At 37.0% G+C, this 21,529-nt stretch overlaps 2 protein-coding genes across 2 annotated transcripts; one reads left to right on the top strand and one right to left on the bottom strand.

Moving 5' to 3' along the window:
* The first annotated feature begins 6,530 nt into the window (after nt 1-6,530).
* On the top strand, nt 6,531-7,486 carry LOC113277459 (probable calcium-binding protein CML30). Its single transcript, XM_026526548.1, has one exon. The coding sequence runs from the start codon at nt 6,753-6,755 to the stop codon at nt 7,401-7,403; it is 651 nt and encodes a 216-aa protein (XP_026382333.1). The 5' UTR covers nt 6,531-6,752; the 3' UTR covers nt 7,404-7,486.
* Nucleotides 7,487-8,621: 1,135 nt separating this feature from the next.
* LOC113279108 lies at nt 8,622-17,715 on the bottom strand. The gene is made up of 9 exons (XM_026527818.1): nt 17,686-17,715; nt 17,385-17,585; nt 13,760-13,869; nt 11,327-11,453; nt 10,370-10,852; nt 10,155-10,317; nt 9,890-10,002; nt 9,533-9,805; nt 8,622-9,224 (listed from the first exon to the last, which is right to left on the bottom strand). Exons 1-9 carry the CDS (start codon nt 17,713-17,715, stop codon nt 8,622-8,624), a joined length of 2,103 nt encoding a protein of 700 aa, XP_026383603.1.
* Nucleotides 17,716-21,529: the final 3,814 nt, after the last annotated feature.

Here is a 21,529-nt window from a genome sequence, read left to right on the forward strand (position 1 = left end):
GCCGAGAGAGATAGCTGAATTTCACATTCCGGAGCTCAATATTAGAAGAAAAAAACTCTATTACAATTTTACTCAATATCTACAAGCAGAAACTACCATATGGTCCTAGAAATAATATAATAGAGTTAGTTTGATCCTATTGACCTAGTCAACTGTCTGTTTGATCCTTTTTTAAAATATATATTATTGTTTGGTCCTAGAAATTATTGTTTGGTTCTAGGATGGACCATACCCACGCGGGGTAACGTCATAGATGATGTAATTGTCTTTTGATAATCGCAGAAATACCCTTTTGGGACCATATATATACTCAATTATTGAGAGAGAAGAGAATCATTTTCAGATTTTCAGATCTACTTTCTCTTTTTTTTCCTCCTTTTTTGCTTATGAAGACGACGACGATGTTGATGATGAAAATAATTCTTCTTCTTCCGTATTATCTAGGTTTTTGACGATGAAGACAATAATGAACGATGAATTTTTTTTGTGGTCTTCTTCTCTGCTACTGTTGTTGTTTTTGTTGTTGTTGTTGTTGTTGAAGATGATGAAGACGATGAAGATGTAAAGATTTAAAGAATGAAATCTATTTTTAGATCTTTTTATTAGGTGTTCATTCGAAAAAATGAACTCTGATTTTTGTTGTGTGATCATGTTAAATAATGAACTCGGTTTTAGATCTTGAATTATTAGATGTTCATTCGAAAGAATGAACTCTGTTTTTTTAAGGATTTTTGTTGTGTGTTCATGTTAAAGAATGAACTTTGTTTTAGATCTTGAATTATTAGGTGTTCATTCGAAAGCATGAATTCTGTTTTTTTTGTGTGTGTGTGTGTTCATTTTAAAGAATGAACTTTGTTTTAGGTTTGAATTAGTTTGTTTTTGATAGGTGTTCATTTTGACGAATGAACTCTGATTTATGTTCATAATAATGATCTTTGATTGGGTGTTCATTTTGACGAATGAACTCTGATTTTTTGTTCATAATAATGAACTTTGATTGGGTGTTCATTTGAAAGAATGAACTTTGTTTCAGACTCGATTTAGTGGTTTTGATTAGGTGTTCATTCGAAAGAATGAACTCTGGTTCTTGTTCATAATAATGAATTTTTTGTTCTGTGTTCATTTTAAGAATGAACTAGAATCTATAAAAATCATTACCAACACCTGATAGTTCATCAAACAGAATGAACTCCTACAAGAAAATAAGTAGGAAGTTCAGAGTTCATCAGAAAGCATGAACTCAAATAATTATAAAAATAGAAAGTTACAGAGATCAATGTTAAAATAGTAAGGAAGGGTATTTTTGTCCATTATATATTTTCAAATAATTATGGACCAAACAGGAAACGCCTTTTCCCGCTGGAAAAAATAGCCTTGGGACCACCTAAAAAAGGACCGAATGATAATTTCCCATATCTGCAAAGCATGTGCCGAATTGCAAGTCCTTATATAAATTCAAAACCAAGGCCTAGCATAAGACTAATTGATATAAGTAAGTCCAAGGTCTGCACAAGACTTATCAATGTACCGTAGCTTAGGGAGGCCTTGAGCGAAGCAAGGTAGGAATATTTACCTAAGAGCAATGTTGTCTCGCACCATTTTGCGGGTAGCTATCCCGCTCAAGCGGCTTCTTTACCGTTAGATCACGCTAAAACTCAGATCTAACAGCCTTCAACCCTTTAGGGAAAATGGTGGGTCCAATCCGAAATGGAAAGTAACCCTTGGCTTTATGAAGTATGAAGTATGAAATGTCACAGAAAAAAACACGGCTATGTTGGAATTAGTCATACACCGATTTGATTTTTATTTATTTTTGATCGATAGACACCGATTTGTTTGATCAAGGAAATTTCCAAACAAGTCAGGTTACAATTTCTACGAGATAGGCTATGGGTAGTAGTGAATCTTTTTCGTCCACTAAAGTGAAACTTCTTGTAATATAGAGAAAGAAGAGAAAAAGACACAAAGTAAAGGAAGAAAGAAGAAGAGTTCTCATTAGATGTGTATAGAATACAAAGTTTGAAGTCTCTATTTATATAGATAGAGGACTTGGTTCCCAAGGTATGTAAACCCTAATCTTAGACACAAAGGGCATCTTAATAATTAAACTTTAGGTTTATAACACTCCCCCTGATGACCATTGTGGCTAAGTCATTACAAATATACCAGGAAAACTCAAAAGAGAAAACCCTGGAATTACATAAGTACGTAAAGACTTGGAAACAGTGTTGGACACGCAAATGTTGCCTCGTTAAAACCTTTACAAGGAAAAACCCAGTGGGACAAAACCTTGACAAAGGAAAAAGAGTACAACGCGATCAGTCCAGTAAATGCACCTTTGATAATGACGCTCCCCCTAATGAGTACTTCAGTTAAATTCTTGGTTTGAAAATCTTTGAGTCGAGACATCCCAATTTCGCTGAACAATTTTCTCGAATGCAAAAGATCATTTGTGCTTCCATGAAGATGTCTATTGGTTGATGAAGTATTCTTTTATGTTGCACAAGCAGTATTGCCTTCGATTAATACTTTTGCAGAGTCTACGTTCTTCTTCAACATTGAGAATTTGTGTGATGGTTTAATGCTAATTTCTCGTGATGATTTGATGAAGTCGTTGATGGAGTTTCTTCAACAAAAGAGCCAAGATGTAGATACAAAACTGTAAGTGAACAAAACGGTATTTGTGTGCATACCTTATGTGGTTTAGATGAACATCCAAATTTCTAGGAGATTGTTATGTTGATTTGGTCTAACAAAATGACCTATTCAACGGTGGGAGTCCACCAAATAATCACAATTGATACAACTCCCTCTTGGATGACCACCATGTTGAATTGATTTGCCTCACCAAAACCTTATCATTAAAACCCAATGGGAAAAAAGTAAGGACGAAGGAAAAAAAAAAGCACAATTATCAACATTAAAAGAAATTTAAACCTCAGAGATATTGCCTCGTTAAAACCTTGTCGGAAAAACCACATGGGACAAAACCTGAAACGAAGGGAAAAGAGTACAAATTTTGACATTTTTATTGATGCTAACCCAATTATATGAGTTTTTAAAAAATTAAAATAAGCATCAAAAGAATAACTCTAGTCTATCTTAAAGACGAGTTTATGCTAACATAATTCCAACTGCAGATTTAAGAAAGAAAGAAAGAAAGAAAACGGAATCTATGCTGCTAAAGCGTGGATTTTGGTGTTTTTAATGACTCCTCAAGAGACCTATAACGTTGAAATCATCAACTAATTAATCCGGATTTTTGGGTGAGTACCAAATTTCTAAAAATACATAAAGGATTGTTAAACCTTATGTAAGCAAATAAGGTGGCTTCCTGAATTAAATTTGAATCCTCAAAAGATTACAAATTCAATATGTTCTTCAACCACGTTTCTTGTGTCAATGCAATATGAGTCCTTCAAAGACTACCACGCCAAGTGGATTGTATAAAGATAACAATTAATGAATCAATCATAGGGTCTGAGCAAAAATGAAACCCTTAAAATCGTTTTTACAACGAAAAATTTCTCGTATAACGCATTATGACTACACTAGCCTGTAATTAATAGGCTTGGTATTTTTAAAGTGTTAAGTGTTGGATCCAAAAATTGCGTTAATTGAGAAACTAATCCAACCTAATTTGAATTGTATGCCAACCAATCACATATGTCGACATTCCTTTGCAAAGGGGTTAGAAACCATTATCATTTATTTGAGTAGCTATTATAAACGAATATTCGACAATATTTGGCTTATCACGATCCCACGAAATTCTCAAGTGTATGCATATCTTGAAAAAATATTCACAGAATTACTGGCACCAGCGCCCACGGGCATTATAATCTCATTATATTCAAATGAGAGATAATAACTTTGAGAATGTGAATCGTGTTTTTGGTACACTCAATTGGAGCACTACCAATAGCTTCTTACGGAACGCTATTTATTTTGCTAGATGTGACTGGGTTTTCCTCTTATAGAGGCAAAAGCTTATATAAAAGCAAATGAGACATTTTACGCCTAATAAATAGCAGCCTTTCAATTTGATCATGATGGGAGAGAAACTGATATAACATTGAAGTTAATTAACACCAATTTTTGCTGGTAATGTATAGTCTCCCCCCTGATTATGGCGGATATATTTTCATCTCATAAAATCGGAAAAACAAGTTTCCTAAAGTATTATCCGATGAATTCGAAGACATATACTCATAATGAAACATGTCTTTCGACATAAAGAAAATGTAGTCTTAGTAGACCTACATATTTACCATCAACCATGGATTATCTTTGGAATAACAAAAAAATAAATTTATTTAACAAAAGGCATTAAAAATATGCAAACAAATATCCAAAATAAAACTAAAATTGTGACCTATAGGGCCGACGAGATAATCATTCATTTTAGAATGAAATTATAGACACATTTTTTATCAAAAGAAAATCAAATTAAGATCAATATAGTCACTACAAGGACTAATAATATTGGCTAACAAGCCGGGTGCACACCCTTTGATCTTTAGTGTCCAATTCCAACTACAAGTGGAACTATTTCAAATTTTGGAGAATAATATAATGAAGAAAACCAAAAATTGTTAAATTGGTGTTTGTCGTAATAACCAATCTCATCCTTCTAGTATCCATGGAAAAATCTAATTTGAATTGGTTTAAATGATTCTTTTGAGAAAAATAAAGAAATCATTATGGTATTCTTTGTGGAGAAAAATCTACTTTTTGGTTGATAAAGATTTCTTTGAAGGAATAGAAATCAATAACCAAAATTGGCTAAAATACTTAAAATGCCAATTTTTTGCGTCTCATTATAGAGAATCTATGGAAAAAATTAATAACGATTGGTAAAACGATATACCAAAATCATATCGACGACCGGAAAAAGAAGATGTCGCTTGCTATGGAAATCCATAGTGGTTAAAGAATGGTTTCTTGTTAAAAAGAATAGAAACCATAGAAATAAATCACATGATTCTTGTCTAAGGAACAAAAATACCAAATAGAATTGGTCGGATGTTTGTGAACCATGCATATGATTATTTACCGTAAAAGTATTTGTGATAACACCATCCATTTTTGATGATTACGGTTTTATGAAAAAAAATAGAAATCGTAGTTGGATTTTCGTTTTTCTCTATGAAAAAAAAAATTCGAGAAGAAAGGATTCCAAATTTATTCGACAATTGATCACCCATGTCCGTGGTTATGGACTAGATTTGGATTTCTCCCCAAAATAAATTCGGTACAAGAAATAAATGAAATCCATTGCGGGAGAAAATCCATAATGTGGAGAACATATTTTTGGACTCATACATGAGTTCTGTTACTATCAAGTTTGCTTATGTGCAGATTCCCAAAGTTAAATCAACACTGCACATGAAAGCAAACCTAGGGGCCATGATATTATAAAGCATGGTACGTGTTGCATACCAATTGTAAGTAGCTCGTAATAACAAGCTTTAAGCAAATCGGCCAAAAGAATAATAAATTAAAAGAAAAGAAAAAAACGAACAGCAAAACGAGTCCTTTTCAGATTTTTCTTTTATCGCATACCAAGTACCACCTATGGCGGAATCTCAACTTGCCGATAAGTAGGTTCAATATAGGTTACGGCAGAAACCTGTAAAACAATTAATATAGGAAACTTAATCAGAGTCCGATTATTAATAAATAAAAGAAGAAAAATATAAAATCAAACCAATAAGAAAAAAATAAAGGTTAGATATAGATGGAGAATTTTTTCTTTTTCCATGATCAGTTGGTGGAGCAACGTGCGTGATAATGTCTTGTAATATAGAGAAACAAGAGAAAAATACACAAAATAAAGGGAGAAAGAAGAAGAATTCTCATTAGATGTGTATAAAATACAAAGTTTAAAGTCTCTATTTATATAGATAGAGAACTTGGTGCCCAAGCCCAAGGTATGTAAACCCTACTCTTAGAAATAAAAAGCATCTTAGTAATTAAACTTTAGGTTTATAACAAAACTGATTTTCTCAGCGGTTTCACAGCCCAAATCACACCTCCTCCACCGCTCTTTCGACCTGTCATATGTAACCTGCACAAAAGCCTCTTGCTCCCCCGACCAAGACGGCTAATACCTAATTTTGTCAAGCAAAACAATAAAATAAAACGCTTTTTATAATGGAAAAGAATAGCACTTAACAACAAACATGTCAATCCAACCACGAAACGAAATTTTCCAAAGTCTTTTTCTCCCTGGTGCTTCCTAAGAAACTTCCAGCGCTGCTTGTTGTCTCAATCTTAAAGAGTCGTTTTGAATTTTTAAACAACAAAATGTGCATTCCAATTTCTAGGAAGTGTACTCCATCATGCTGCTGACCCAATCAGACATATACCTCATTAAAAATACAAGTAAAATACGGCAGGCCTATGACAGCTTAGCTAATTCTCTGTCTCTTCAGATTTTTCTCTCGAGCACTTCATGAGAACCTTCCCTCGAAACCTAACAAGTATCCTTCTATGTTTTGCAAGAGCCAACATAACTTGCTGTTTCAATCATCCAAGTCGGTCAGTCATGCACCCAACAACTTCCAAACAAATTAAAAGTTCTTTTTCTCTTCCTGGTAATTTTGTGTCCTCAACAAGCCTACGATTCCCATACACATATATAAGCCATATATATCCAGTCTTCTCATTCCATCCAACATAACAAATTCTAATTTTACTGCATTCCTCCACTTACATTTTTGTGTTCTTTCTTATAACTATAACCAACAATGGAGAGGACATTGTCACCTTCTTTATCACTAATTTCCCTTCTTGGGTTTCTCTTATACTACAGAATTCTCAATTGTATTCAAATTTATTACTCAAAAATACAAAGATTTCTTCAGATTCAATTAGATATTGAGTTTGGCAAATTTATTAGTATTCGATACGATTTTCATGAACTGTCTAGTACAGATGAAATATCATCTAACAGCGCTAACAAGTTATGCAACCATCATGAGACGAAGGATGCATCGGTAGATGCGGAAAGGATGGTGGCAAGTGATGACAGTGCTGGAGAATTATACGTGGGAGATGTGGAGATGGTAATGAAGAATTTGGGTTTGGGAGTATTTTGCAACCATTTTGATGCAAAGCAACTTCATGATCAGAGATTAAATTCAGTCGAGTTTTCAAACTTGTTCGACGAGGATGAGCCAAGTTTGACAGAACTGAAGAAAGCTTTTGATATGTTTGATCAAAATAAAGATGGGTTTATTGATGAAAGAGAGTTGCAGGATGTTTTGTTTAAGTTAGGATTTAAGGAAGGACATGATATCAAGGAATGCGAGAGAATGATTAGAGTATTTGATGATAATAGAGATGGTAGGATAGACTTTAATGAGTTTGTTAAGTGTATGGAAAAGAGCTTTGAATGACTAATTCTCTTGTAAATGTACTACTACTAATTACTTGATGAATAACAAAACAAAAAAAGGGCTTTTAAAAATTTGGATTAAAACTAATACTTCCTTTTAAGATCACTACTGATCTTAATAATATGATGATGTCAAGACAAATGCCGGCTTTAACTTCTCTAATGCATCGACAATCAAAGCCAAGTTAAGTTGGCATTATTTTGATGTTTTGTTATACTCCCTCCATCCAAGTTATTATTTTGATGTTTTGTTATACTCCCTCCATCCATGATGTTTTGTTATACTCCCTCCATCCAAGTTATTTTGATGAAGAATTAGTTTTTGGTTGCCCATCTATATAGGCATGATTTTAGTTCCCTAAATGACTATTTCCAAATATGTGCTTAGTTATGATAGTTGTATTACACTAAAAATGTTCCAGTTTTCTCATCAAAAGTAAAGGATAAAAAAAAGAAAGAGAATGTACCGAATTTTTGGACTCCACGAAAACCACGCCCTCACACCAAAACCATAAACGGGACCCTCCGTATTTCTCCAGCCGGCGGGGCCCACACTTTATGTGTGTAGGTAGTTTTTGCGTTGTTCAAAAACTCGGTTCATGAAGAACCACTGGAAAAAATCATGTAGTTTTTTTAATCTAAGAGATTTGGTTGCTCCGCCTATATAATATAGTGATCTACACTACAAATTAGCTCAGAAGAAACTCAAATCTCTAAGGATAGAGATTTAGAATGGGTAGAAAAGAAGTTTGAGGGAGAAAAGCAATTTCTGATTATTGATTCTTCATGATAAAGGAGAGAAGACCCTTATAGACTATATCAACCACAGAATCAATCCCCTAGGTAGGCACGTGCGGAGTACACCACACTTCAACTTACATAACCGACCCCACTAACTAGGGGTGCCCTTAACAACAACTCGGGTGCCCAAAACATAAATCGGAAAAACATAAAGTTATAAAGGGAAGGTTTATGACAATTCCCTCTCCTTGTGAAGTTTCTTGTCCTCAAGGATCAATTTTGGAAATTGTAGCTCAATGTAATGCTTGTCCTCCCAAGTGGCTTCTTCCACAGCAAAACCCTCCCATTGGATAAGTAGTTGAGGTATAATCTGAGAGTTCTTCTTGATCTTCCTAGTGTTCAGCACCTGCAATGGTTTCATCTTGAGATCTCCCTCTTTAGTTGTGGCTGGTAGGTTGGTTTGTGGCATGACTCCCACTCATAGCTTAGGCTTGAGCTGAGATACATGGAAGGTCGGATGTATCTTTGATCCTTCTGGTAACTTCAGCCTGTATGCCACCTTCCCTACTCTGTCTTCTACTTGGGAAGGACCAAAAAATTTAGTAGAAAGTTTTAAATTTCTCCTTACCTGAATTGAGGATTGTCTGTAAGGCTGTAAGCGCAAGTACACCCAGTCTCCCACCTCAAAGGATCTCTCTGACCTTTTTTTGTCAGCTTGATTCTTGATCCTTTGCTGAGCCATCTCTAAAGCTTCGTTCAGTAAAGACTTCATTATCTGCCTCTGTTCAAGGTAGTTGTCCACTTCAGCATTAACTCCTTGTTTTGAGGTGGAGATCCCAAACTGAGGAGGTGCATATCCAAACAGGGCTTCAAAAGGGGAGAGTTTCAGGCTGGTATGGTAGCTGGAGTTGTACCACCACTGAGCCATTGCTAACCATGATACCCATTTGCTTGGTTTGAAACTGGTCATGCACCTTAAATATGACTCCAAGCATGCATTTACCTTTTCAGTCTGCCCATCAGTCTGGGGATGATAGGCAGTACTCAAGTGCAGTGTTGTTCCCAATCTTGTAAAGAGAGCCTGCCAAAAGTTACTCACAAACACAACATCTCTATCTGAAACTATGGACTTAGGAAGTCCATGCAGTTTGTAAACATTATCTATAAATACCTTGGCCACAGATGTTGCAGTGTAAGGATGGCTCAATGCCAAAAAATGGATGAACTTGGTAAATCTGTCTACCACCACCAAAATCACTTCTCTCCCTTTATGAAGTCCATGCTAATGTGTTCCCATGCTTCTCCTGGTACTAGAAGTGGTTGCAGTAAGCCAGCTGGTGCTGTGTTAAATCCCTTGTGTTGCTGACAAACTTCACAGGTGCTCACTACCTCCTTGATGTCAGATTTCATACCATTCCAAAAGAAGTAGAGTTTGGATCTTTGGTAGGTAGCCTGAATCCATGAATGTCCTCCTACAGATGAGGAATGGCTTGAGTAAATAATCTTCTGCCTTAAGCTTCCTCCTTGGCCAATATAGATTCTGCCCTTATACCTCAATATCCCTTGCTGATAAGTAAAGTCACTCCCCTTGGGCTCTTGTAGGGTAAGCTGTAGAATTAAATTCTCAGCAACTTGGTCATCTTTGTAACTTTCCTGTACTTCCTTTAACCAGTTTGGTTGTAAAAGAGTTAAACTCTAACATTGTGGATCCCCCTCTAGTTGTACTCTTGACAGTGCATCAGCTACCAAGTTTTCAGAACCCTTTTTATACTTCAACTCATAGTCATAACCCAATAACTTGGTTAACCATTTTTGCTGCAATAATGAGTGACCCTTTGCTCCATGAAGTACCTGATACTCTGATCGTCAGTATAGATAGTAAACTTGTTACCCAATAAATAAGACCTCCACTTGTTCACTGCCATTACCACTGCCATTAATTCCTTTTCATATGTTGACATGGCTAGGAATCTTGGCCCCATGCCCTTGCTGTAAAAGGCTATGGCCTTACCTCCTTGCATCAAGACTGCCCCTACACCAGTATCACAGGCATCAGTAGAGAGCTCAAATGGCTTCTTGAAGTCAGGCAACGCCAAAACTGGAGTGGTTGTGACTGCTTTCTTAAGCCTCTCAAAGGCTGCTTGGGTTGATTCACTCCAGTGGAAGTTATTCTTCTTTAATAATTCTGTGAGTGGCTTAGCAATGACTCCATAATCCTTCACAAACCTCCTGTAATATCCAGTCAATCCCAGAAAGTCCCTTAAGATCTTTTATAGTTGATGGAGTAGGCCACATTGCCATGTTGTCAATTTTTGTTGGATCTGCAGCTACACCCTCTCCTGATATGATGTGTCTTAAGTACTCCAGCTGGTCTTGGCCAAAGGAACACTTGCTAAGTTTTGCAAAGAGAGAATGTTCCTTGAGAGTTGCTAGTGTGAGCTGTAGGTGCTGCATATGAGTCTCCATGTCTGGACTGTACACCAGAATGTCATCAAAGAAAACTAGAATAAACTTCCTTAAGTAGGGTCTGAAGACATCATTTATGAGAGCTTGAAAGCTGGCTGGAGCATTGGTTAATCCAAATGGCATGAATAAGAACTCATAGTTCCCTTGATGTGTTTTAAATGCTGTCTTCTGTGTATCTGCTGGGCAGACTCTAATCTGATGATATCCATCCCTCAAGTCTATCTTGGTAAAGACCTTAGCTCCCTTCAATTCATCCAGTAATTACTCAATGACAGGAATTGGATATTTGTCCTTCACAGTTAACTCATTCACCTTTCTGTAATCTACACAGAATCTCCAGCTGCTATCCTTTTTTTTGACTAGTAGTATAGGTGAAGAAAAAGGGTTGTTGCTAGGCTTGATCACTCCAGAGTTTAACATTTCTTGCAAAAGTTTCTCTACTACTTCTTTTTGTACATAGGGAACTATATAAGGCCTTTGATTAGGTGGGGTAGCATTTGGGTGTAAGGGTATATGATGGTCATGGGATCTTTGTGGAGGTAATGAGGTGGGTTCTTGAAATATGCTGGAATAAGTGGATATGAGGGGTTTAAGTATTTCAGGTGTTTGTGGTTGCACTTCTTAAGCTGTGATGAAGAACATATGCCCCATTATCCCATGAGTGCTTTTCTTGAGAAATTTATGGCAGGCCTTAGCTGACATAGAAGAAATTCTCACTTCTTTACTACCTCCTTTTAATTCAATAGTGTTTCCCTCTCTCATAAATGATTTATTCAGCTTCTTAAAATCAAACTTAACTGGGCTGACACTCCTCATCCAATCTACCCCCAACACCATGTCAACCCTGCATGCTCCAATTGAATTGTGCGCATTTAGCATCACTTACTACTTTATTTCCATCATCCACAGCAACTGGCAGAGCAGCAGTGGGTTCAATCAATGTACCACTCAGCCTTGCCACCTCAGGGTCTAGGAAGTTGTGGGTACTTCCACTGTCTATCAGTATGGTAATGGGCCTCTTATTTATAGTGAGTCCTTGAATTTTGATAGTATTGTGAGATACATTACCAGATAGTGCATGATTACTCAGGAGAAGAAAGGAACGGGCCTTAGCCCACCATGTTCTATCCCTGATCAAATGTATTATAAACCTTATTAATCAATGAAACAAACCTTTTAGTTTGGGAAAATTAGGGTAAGGCCCAACCCATGGATAACCCATAATATGAGGCCCTTAATTAAAAGAAGTTTAAATCTAGGCCCCAAATTATTAAAAGTCGTTGATACCCTTATGCATATTATCAAGCCCATAATTAAATAAAATTTAAATCTAAGCCCAAAATTATTAAAATGTTATGTGATGATGTTCCAACCACCTCCGACCACCACCGCCACCTCCGACCACCATCGCCACCAACCACCAACGCCAGCCACCTCTGACCACCACTACCGCCGCCAGCCACTGGCAACCACCTCCGACCACCACCGTCAAACCACCTCCGACCACCACCGTCATCCACCTTCGACCACCGCCGCCACCAACCACCACCACGGCCACCAACCACCACCGTCAAACCACCTCCGACAACCACCACCGCCGCCGCCAGCCATCGCCACCTCCGACCAACACCTCCACTGACAACCACCGCCGCCAACCACCTCCTGCCACCACCGTCAACCATCGCCAACATATAGCATGTGTATCCAGAAGTTACACATGTATATGACATGTGTAACGCAAAGTTACACTTGTATATAGATGTGTGCTCAGTAGTTACACATGTGTACGCAGAAGTTACACATGCGTATGGCATGTGTAACTCCAAATTACACATGCATATATGTGTACTTACTAGTTATACAACAAAACTACACATAGAAAATACATGTATTACTTTAATATTCATTTACAATAATTTGTTTGTTTATCAATAATAGTAATTGCTTGTTATTCACAACAAACGAATCAAAAAACTAGATATGTAAAACGAAATCCTCGAAATAAGCCGCTATATCTTAGAAATAAGCCACGATATCCTATAATAGAAATGTTCTCTTCCCTTCTTGTCTTACTCGATTCCAAAATGCTTGGATATATGAAAGAGAATAAACACCCATGTAATTAGGTTGGGATGAAGGAAAAAAACATAATTTGTAGAGCATATGTCATGTAACCAACTTAAAGTAATCAGGAAAAAAAAACTATGAAGAGAGATGTGTAATCAGAAATTACACATGCATATGGCATGTGTAAGTCTTAGTTACACATGCATATAACTTGCGTAACAGTAAGTTACACTTGCATCCGACTAGTTTAACAGTAATTCAATCACCAAAACCAGAATTTACATATTCAATCAGTATGTGTAAGTAAAAGTTACACATCTAATTAGTACGTGTAACTAGAAATAACACATCTATTTAGATTGTATAACTAGAAGTTACACATCTAATTAGCATGTGTAACTAGAGATTACACATCTATTTAGCTTGTGTAACTAGAAATTACACATCTAGTGAAATTAAAGGCATAACAAGTTAATGAAATTGAAGGAATCTAAAGCTGAAACATAATGGTTGATTCATTTAGACATACATATGAGGGAGGAAAAACTAAATCAAGATAACTGATTAGAATCAAAATTAGAAGTCTCACATGTATCTTACTAGTGTAACTTTCACTTACATCTGTGCAAGTATTGTTAGGGCCATCGAAGCAAAGAATTAACTCAAGTAAACATTCCACAAAACTGACGTATTCATAGCAAGATAACAAAGAAAAGATGAAGTTACCTGGTGCTCAGTAGGTTCCCCTCTAACAGGCGAAATCAACTCGAAATAAAGATATGACCGAATCAACAATCTGTCATAAGACAGTCCAACCAATACGTGTAAAATCATTTGAATTAATTATCATTCAATATATGTAAGGTTAAATGTACTTAGATCCAGAAATGCAAAATCAATTGATGCAAAAAATAATTTTGTTATTTATTTTTAGCATGTGTAACTAAGACTTACACATGGATATGGGTAGTGTATCTCAGAGTTACACATGCCACTAAATATAGTAGTTACACATATATAGTGGCATGTACATCTAAAATCTCTTTGTACATATAAAGCAAAAACACTAAATATTTAACTTACAGTGCCATTGCAAGGGACTTTACCTCAAAACCAAAACAACAGACGGTCGAGGAAAGAAACAGAGATTGGACCAATCCTCGATTCTCCAGTGCCATGTCCACTAGTGTCATCTGTAAAATAACAAAGGGACGTTCATAACTGTACATAAGTAGCAAATACAGAGAATCCTTCAAGAGAAGAATTGTCAATAGATGCCTACGAATCTAACATACCGATTATGGAGAACCAAAACTACAAAATATCAGGTAACATGAAATAATAGACACATGACTCAAAGGCTATTCTAAACCAGGAAGATCTGGGATTCAAGATATTATAATAAATAGAGACCATATACATGTCCAGATACACCAAATGTTCCCCTCCACCACCAAAGACCTTTGCTCTTCTATTACATATAAGCAGCTTGGCACTTCATTTAAAAATATACCCTTCACATTAATTTTACGAGAATCACATGTGGGGAAGCTACCTTATTTAATTTTTCAAAGAAACAAATAGGTGGGTGATGTATTAAGGGTCATGAATAGTGATAAGGAAGAATTTGAAGGTATTCAATGGCATAAACTATGCACATACACATGGTTCTAGGAGCTGACTACTAATCCATACTGGCCAGTTGACATCGAGAATCACATTTATTTTCATAGTGCCATTTTTTCCCCTCGAGTTTAGAGTGATAATGGCCAAGGATATTTCAACAAGAAAATAATACTAATATTTTAAGAGGCCTCGAGTAGACTTGTTTCTAGTGGAACTTAATGCCTATTTGCTGGTGAAGGAAGCTTACAGCAACAATTAAGTTCATGGTTCTAGTTTAGGGGGAGAGAGTTTCGTAATACCTGCAATGTTTGAAAGATAATGGATCCCATGAGTGCTTCCGCAGTGGGATATTAGTCTGCATTTTTATCTTAGTGACCACCACATCTCTACTCCTTTCTTCTGCAAATTCCATCAACAACATCACATCTCCTTGTTTTAGTTCCAACAATTTAGTTCAAAAATCAACCTGCAATTTCAGTTCCACAAACAACCATATCACCACCTCTCATTTCCAACAAAAATATACTATGTAACAGTTAAATTCGATTTCATTGACAGAGATGTATCAAACTACATAGAATCAGAAGTAAAGCACACAAAATTGAGCACTTCAGTGAAAGTATATGAAATTCGTAACAAATAGATGGGTAATAAAGATGATGATTCGTTGATAACGAATCTGAAAACAAACTTTCAATCGAGATTTAAGATAAAAAAGACTGAGTGATTCTCAATAAAGAAACCTAAAAAAAGTTTTCTAATATTTTTTTTCCATATTTTCATCTTAAAAGCATTGCAAAGAGCAAACTATAATAGATTTGAACTCCGATCAAGAGTTCATCGCGAAATTTTAGTTGAAATTGTAGAAAGATTTATAATCAACAAAGCTGTTTACAAATATGAAATCAGAAATAGAGATTAAAATCGTGTTAGGAATCTGAAATTAAATTAACAATTACTTCAAATCCAAACAAATCAAGCCAGATCTAGAACTTATAAGCTTAAAAATTCGATCTCAAAACACTTACATCCACAGCCGTAAAATTAAAATTAGATTCAATCTAAAACCAAAAATGATTGATTGATTTCGTTCTTCTGTAATACGTAAACGTCATCGGCAAAGATCAATGGAGCGAGAATCGTTTTCTTGCTCTCTGCAATTGTTTTCTTCCTTTTGATGAAGAACCCTAATTTGTTTCAGAGCAGAGACGAGAGAGAAGTGAGAGAAAGTGAAAATGAAAATGAATCTGGAAATAAAACCTATAGCCTATTTCATTAGGTATATATAGTAAAGGGCATTTTTGGTATTGCGAATTTTCCCCAAACCCTAACTTTATTACCAATCCCTGAAATCTAAAGTTCTGGGCCTAGAAATATTAAAAAATGAAAGTATGAAGTTGATAGGAGAGGATCCATTTGGTGGGGCTTATATATATTGAACACATATAGTAGGGGTTCTAGTATTTGTCACTTTTAGTTTCGGTTAATACAAATGGGTTAGAATTAGGTATGCACATGGGCGGGTTTGGGTGGGTATTATCTAAAACCAACCTTGCACCTACAGACTGCGGGTTTTTATTTTCATAACCAACCCCGCACGCACAAACAGCGGACGGATTTTGTTACCCGCCCGCTACGGGTTGGGCGGGTTTGGGGTTAAACCTACTAAGGATCCTAATTGTTCTCCGAATGATAATGCATCTCTAAACTTTAGAATACTTCAAGGTCAGTAATTATACAAAGTCCGATCCTATAATCGTTCTCCACTAAGGATCCTAATTCTTAACCCCAGAAAGTTTTTTAGTGCCTGCCTCTCATTTAACTAAATGACTGAGAAACTTCCACATCATTTTCACGTTAATAATTTAATTGCATCGTTACTCTTTAGCTTAAACGCCAATATGGTGGTGAAGGTCTAATGGTAAGTTGCAACTACAAGAAAAACTATGTACACACTGTAATAAACCAAATTTGGGCACAGTCGTGGTATGTATGCGAATGGGCACAGCTGTGGTATGTATGCGAATGCAAGCAATACATTTTTACTTTAAAAACAAAGAAACAAGTGGAGCAAAACTAAATTCAAACCATAAATATCCACATGATCTTTTATCTTCATTCTCTACGGGTTTTTCGGACGGGTTTGGGTTGGTATTATCTAAAACCAACCTCGCACTCATAGACAGCGGGTTTTTGTTTTCATAACCAACCCCGCACCCATAACGGACGGATTCAGATTTAAAACCCACGAGTTTAGAGGGTACGGGTGGGTTTGGGTATGACGGGCGGGTCTTGTGCAGCCCTAGTTAGAATAGACACCCTCCGTCAGGATTGACGATGAGACAAGGCAAGAGATAATTGCGCATATGTCAATACTCGGATCATCGGGACGATAGTTCCCTTCATGAGGCAATAATAAAAAGTAAGATATCCCCTGTAGAGATACCTTGTCGAAGTAAAGCAGTCTTCGCGCTGAACGAGTAGGGTTACAGGAAAACTATTGCCCACGTAGGAGCCTTCGCCACCACGGTACCTTCTGGCCAAAGGATACTTAGGTAGGACGATGAATGTTCCACCCAAGGTTAAACATACCTTAGCACCTTGTGATAACCTGAATGTGCGATAAATTAGACACAATACGTCTATAAACAAAATATTTATGCAATAACATAGGTAAAGTAATAATGTTACCAAAATACGACTGACGTGTCTTAAAAAGTTGCAGATAAAGAAGGTTCAAACCATCACGAAGCAGTGTTTTAAGAAAAGAAAACAACACAAGGGCACCTCAGTTGAGGGCATAATACAACAAAGAATTCACTTAAGATAAGTTGAATACGACTGGATCAGGGGTAAACTAATGTTGGGCCTCAGCAAGGTCCACCTCAGCGGCTTCGAGATCTTCTACAAGGGTATCTCGTTCAGTCCGAAGATCATCAACATCGATCTGGAGTGAAGCATTCTCAGAGGATAAAACTTGGTAAATATTCTCTAATTCTTCCAACCTCCTAACCAAGGATGCATGGGACATGGAACACGATGCGGAGACAACCTCAACAAGTTTACTCTTAAGAGAGCAGACCTCAGAAGACAAAACGTTATGTTGTGCAGTAACCTTAGCCAACGAAGCACAAGCATCTTCAAAATATGCATGATATTTCTTGCGGATGACTTCTTGAGCTGAGAAGCATCTCTCGACTAAGGCAATATCCTCCTTTTGCTTTAAGATGATACCCTCTTTCCACTTAAGGGCATCTTCACATTTCTCACGGAGCAAAGCCACCTACTTCACGAGATCTGCATTATGAGCGGACTCGAGAGAAAGTTGGGCCTCGTTATGAACAGTCACGTTCATCAGCCTATCAGACTTCTTCTGATAGTACCAAACATCGGAGGTCAACTTGGATACCCATTCCCGGAGATGTCTAAGCTCACTAGGGATACCAGCTGACATGCGCAGTATGACTCAGGACTATGCAATCAAATAGAAACCAAAATGAAGCTAAGGGAGAAAGGAAACAAACCTATGGCTCTGGAGGACTCAGCAGCCAAAGCAGAATCAGCAGCTTAGCGCCCATCCTCAGCAACTCTAGCAACATTGTTAGCTCTCTCAAGGGACATCAAACAAGCCTCCAAGGATCTTTGAGTCTTTATCAAATCATCCTCCAATGAAGATATCCTAGCAGCAGAAGCAGTATCACTGGACGAAGGTTGATGTGCACCAGCAAAGGTATCTTCTTGACGAGCACGGTCCAACAGGGCATTCAAGTGAGTACACTTAGCCCTATAAAAATTGAACAAGGTGCAGCCGACATCTATTTGTTTGCAAAGCTGCAAACAACGAAGCATAAGAACAAACGAAGGTTCAAATCAAAGCATGAAACAGTCAAGTAAGAAATCACTTACTGAGAACACCGAAAGACGGGGAAGAAAATCAGCATAGGTGTCCATGAAGGCCTCAATCTCTTGGATGCTACCCCTGCGGATTTCGCAAAAACTCTGACTAGAACGAAGGAAGTCCGGGTCAAAGAAATGATCCTTAGCCACACGATACTGAGCATACAGGACGTCCAGCTGCGAAGCTATGTCCAAAGAACCAGCTAGATGGTGACGATCAACCTCAGCAGAAAAGGGACCCTTTGAATCCCGCAGGATGACTTCAAGAATAGCATCGTCAGAACTCATAAGGCTCAAACTCTCAGGTAACTTACCCTTCTCAGATCCAGCAACGGATCCACTAATCACTTGGGATCAAGCGTGGGGCGCGAGCACTGAGCCCTCACCGCGGTGCAGAGACGGCATGGTGGATGACCTAGGAACTGAAGAAAGAAATTGAACACCACCTAAATCCATATCACTAGCAGAAGGAAGATTACCCCGTACGGCCCAATCTGGTGACGAAGTTTGCAGTTTACAAACTGGAAAACCAGTCACCTTAGGTACGCGTACTCACGGAAGTTTTCGATCCGAAAATTTCTACTGTGTTTCCAAACTCAAATCTGGTAGCTAAGGTACGCATACCCGTACGCGTACCCAAGCTGGTTATTTCTCAAATCAGAAGTTCATGAACTTAAAACTTAAAACAATAAGGAACGCAATCTTTGCAAACCATAGCTATATTGTTCATGAATTGATTCAAGTGAATCAAACCGATTTTGTTTCAATTGTGTCTATGAATAAAGACCTAAGCAATTGAACAACTCTATCAACTAGTTCTTATGACTCATTTGAACTAGTTATGAGAAAGATGAATATGGTTGATATGAAAGTACTCATATGGCTAACCTCGGTTAACTATTTGTGAAGCAACCAAGTGTAAACACGTTTAGGTACGGTTACTCAAACCTAAATGAAACACATTTCATTTGTGTATGACAAGCTAAGTTTCGATCTAACGGTTGAAAGATTTTAGCTTGGAGAAATCAGGTTTTTCATCTCACAGTGAATATTGAATGCTTTGTTACCAAGGTAACTTGGATTGCAAACCCTGATTTGAAAACTATATAAAGGAGACATCTAGAAATTGGAAAAACTAATCCATACACCTCATGTGTGATACTAGTTAGTTTGCTAGAGTCGATTCTCCTTTAACCTTAGGTTTCTTCCCGAGACCCTGTAGGTTAACGACTGAAAGACTTCATTGGGATTGTGAAGCCAGACGAAACTACTTCTATTGTAGTTGAGCGATCTGATCTTGCCATTTTCTATCGTACGAGTTCAATTAAATAATTGACTTGAGATTATATATCCGCTAGGGAAAGATAAAAAGAAATCACAAACATCTTTGTCTCATCGTTTGTGATTCCGCAACATCTTGTTTCGCTACCATACGATTAAGATTGTTGTGAGGTGATTCATAATACTAGGTTGTTCTTCGGGAATATAAGTCTGTATTATCAATTAGTTCCCGTTCACCTTGATTTATCAAAAGACGGAACAAAACTCATAGGTTTATCTGTGGGAGACAGATTTATCTATTATCATAGACTTTTCTGTGTGATACCGATTTGTTTATTAAAGTCTTCGACTTTGGGTCGTAGAAACTCTTGGTTGTGGATGAGATCATCTAAGGGAATCAAGGCGTAGTATCCTGCTGGGATCAGAGACATAAGGGAGCGCAATTGTACCTTGAATCAGTGTGAGATTGATTAGGGTTCAACAACAGTCTAGACCAGAGTTAGTTTATAGTAGGCTAGTGTCTGTAGCGGCTTAATACAGTGTGGTGTTCAATCTGGACTAGGTCCCGGTGTTTTTCTGGAAACCGGTTTACTCGTTAACAAAATTTCTGGTGTCTGTGTTATTTCTATTCAGCATTATATTTCGTTATATAATTGAAATATCACAGGTTGTGTGTAAACATTAATCAATTAGAATATCCAACCTTTGGTTGTTGATTTAAATTGATTGACACTTGGATATTGGTATTTGGTACCATCCAAGTTATTATCCTTGTATTTGATAGAGACTCGCAGATTTCTATTTGCTTGAGTAAAGATCAAATCAAGTGAGAGAGATATTAACTTCTCAATATACTTTTCTCTAGATTGAGTTTGTATGTCTAGTTGATTCTCTAGAAAGTATATTGGAGTTAGTCCATACAGATTTCTAATCGAAATATTGGGTGTGGTTGTTATACCCTCGTTTTTTCAATTGGTATCAGAGCAAGCAAACACGTTTAAGACCTCAAAAGTCTGTGTTTGTAGCGATCTGACTCTATGGACAGAGGTGCTATCTCTATTAACGTACCACCAGTCTTCGATGGCTCTAATTACTTATGGTGGAAAATTTCTATGCGAGCTTTTCTTCAAGTGCATGATTTTCAATCATGGGTATATGTTGTTAATGGCTATAATGCTCCCGTTGTTGCAGTAGGTAACGTTAATGTTCCAAAAAATATTGGCAAATACGATGCTGCTGAGATACTTTCCGCAAAGCAAAACTCCGACGGTTTGAATGCCATCATACATGCCATTACGCCAAATCTTCAGCACTATGTGTCAAACTGCACTAGGTCTAAAGATGCGTGGGATATCTTAGAAACCGTATTCGAAGGTAATACCAGTGAAAAGGAAGCTAGGCTTCAAAACCTTAATTCCGATTGGAAAAACTTTCGTATGGAAGATGAATATTCATTTGATGAGTTTAATCACAAAGTGTCTGAAATTTTTAATGCATCTTTTGCATTGGGTAAGACTATTCCTGAAAAGGACATTGTGATGAAAATTCTCAGATCACTGCCATCTAGATACGACTCTAAGAAGCATGCCATCGTTGAGGGAAATAACCTTGATAATCTCTCTAGAAATACGCTGGTTGGGAAGCTTAAGATCTTTGATCATGAGTATTCATCCAATTCTAAGGATGTTGCGTTCAAAGCACTAAAAGACACAAAATTACTTGATAAAAGTAAAAATGTGTATATCTCTTAAGATGATCACTCTGAGACGGATTAATCAGATGAAGATCTTTACAAATCAGTTTCGATGATCACAAGACAGTTTAGAGATCTTCTGTTGAAGAGAAGTAAACGTTTCTCCAGAGATAAGACAAAAGCATCAGTCAAACCTCATAATCGTATTCCTCCTAAAAACAGGGACACAGATGAAATTGATGACGAGGATATGCCTCAGTGCTTTAAGTGTAAAGGGTTTGGTCATTTTGCAAACGAGTGTCCAAATCGTAGAAAATACACTGGGAACAAAGGTCTTGCTGTAACACTTGATGAGG

Source organism: Papaver somniferum, chromosome 5 (genome assembly GCF_003573695.1).
Source record: "Papaver somniferum cultivar HN1 chromosome 5, ASM357369v1, whole genome shotgun sequence".
Classification (NCBI taxonomy): Eukaryota; Viridiplantae; Streptophyta; class Magnoliopsida; order Ranunculales; family Papaveraceae; genus Papaver; species Papaver somniferum.

Coding starts and splice junctions, on each gene's coding strand:
- LOC113277459 (XM_026526548.1), top strand. CDS start 6,753: ATGGAGAGGACATTGTCACCTTCTTTATCACTAATTTCCCTTCTTGGG.
- LOC113279108 (XM_026527818.1), bottom strand. CDS start 17,715: ATGGGTATCCAAGTTGACCTCCGATGTTTG. Junction 10,003..10,154: donor GGCAGTCTTGATGCAAGGAG/GTAAGGCCATAG, acceptor ACTGACGATCAG/AGTATCAGGTACTTCATGGA. Junction 9,806..9,889: donor AAAAGGGTTCTGAAAACTTG/GTAGCTGATGCA, acceptor AACTGGTTAAAG/GAAGTACAGGAAAGTTACAA.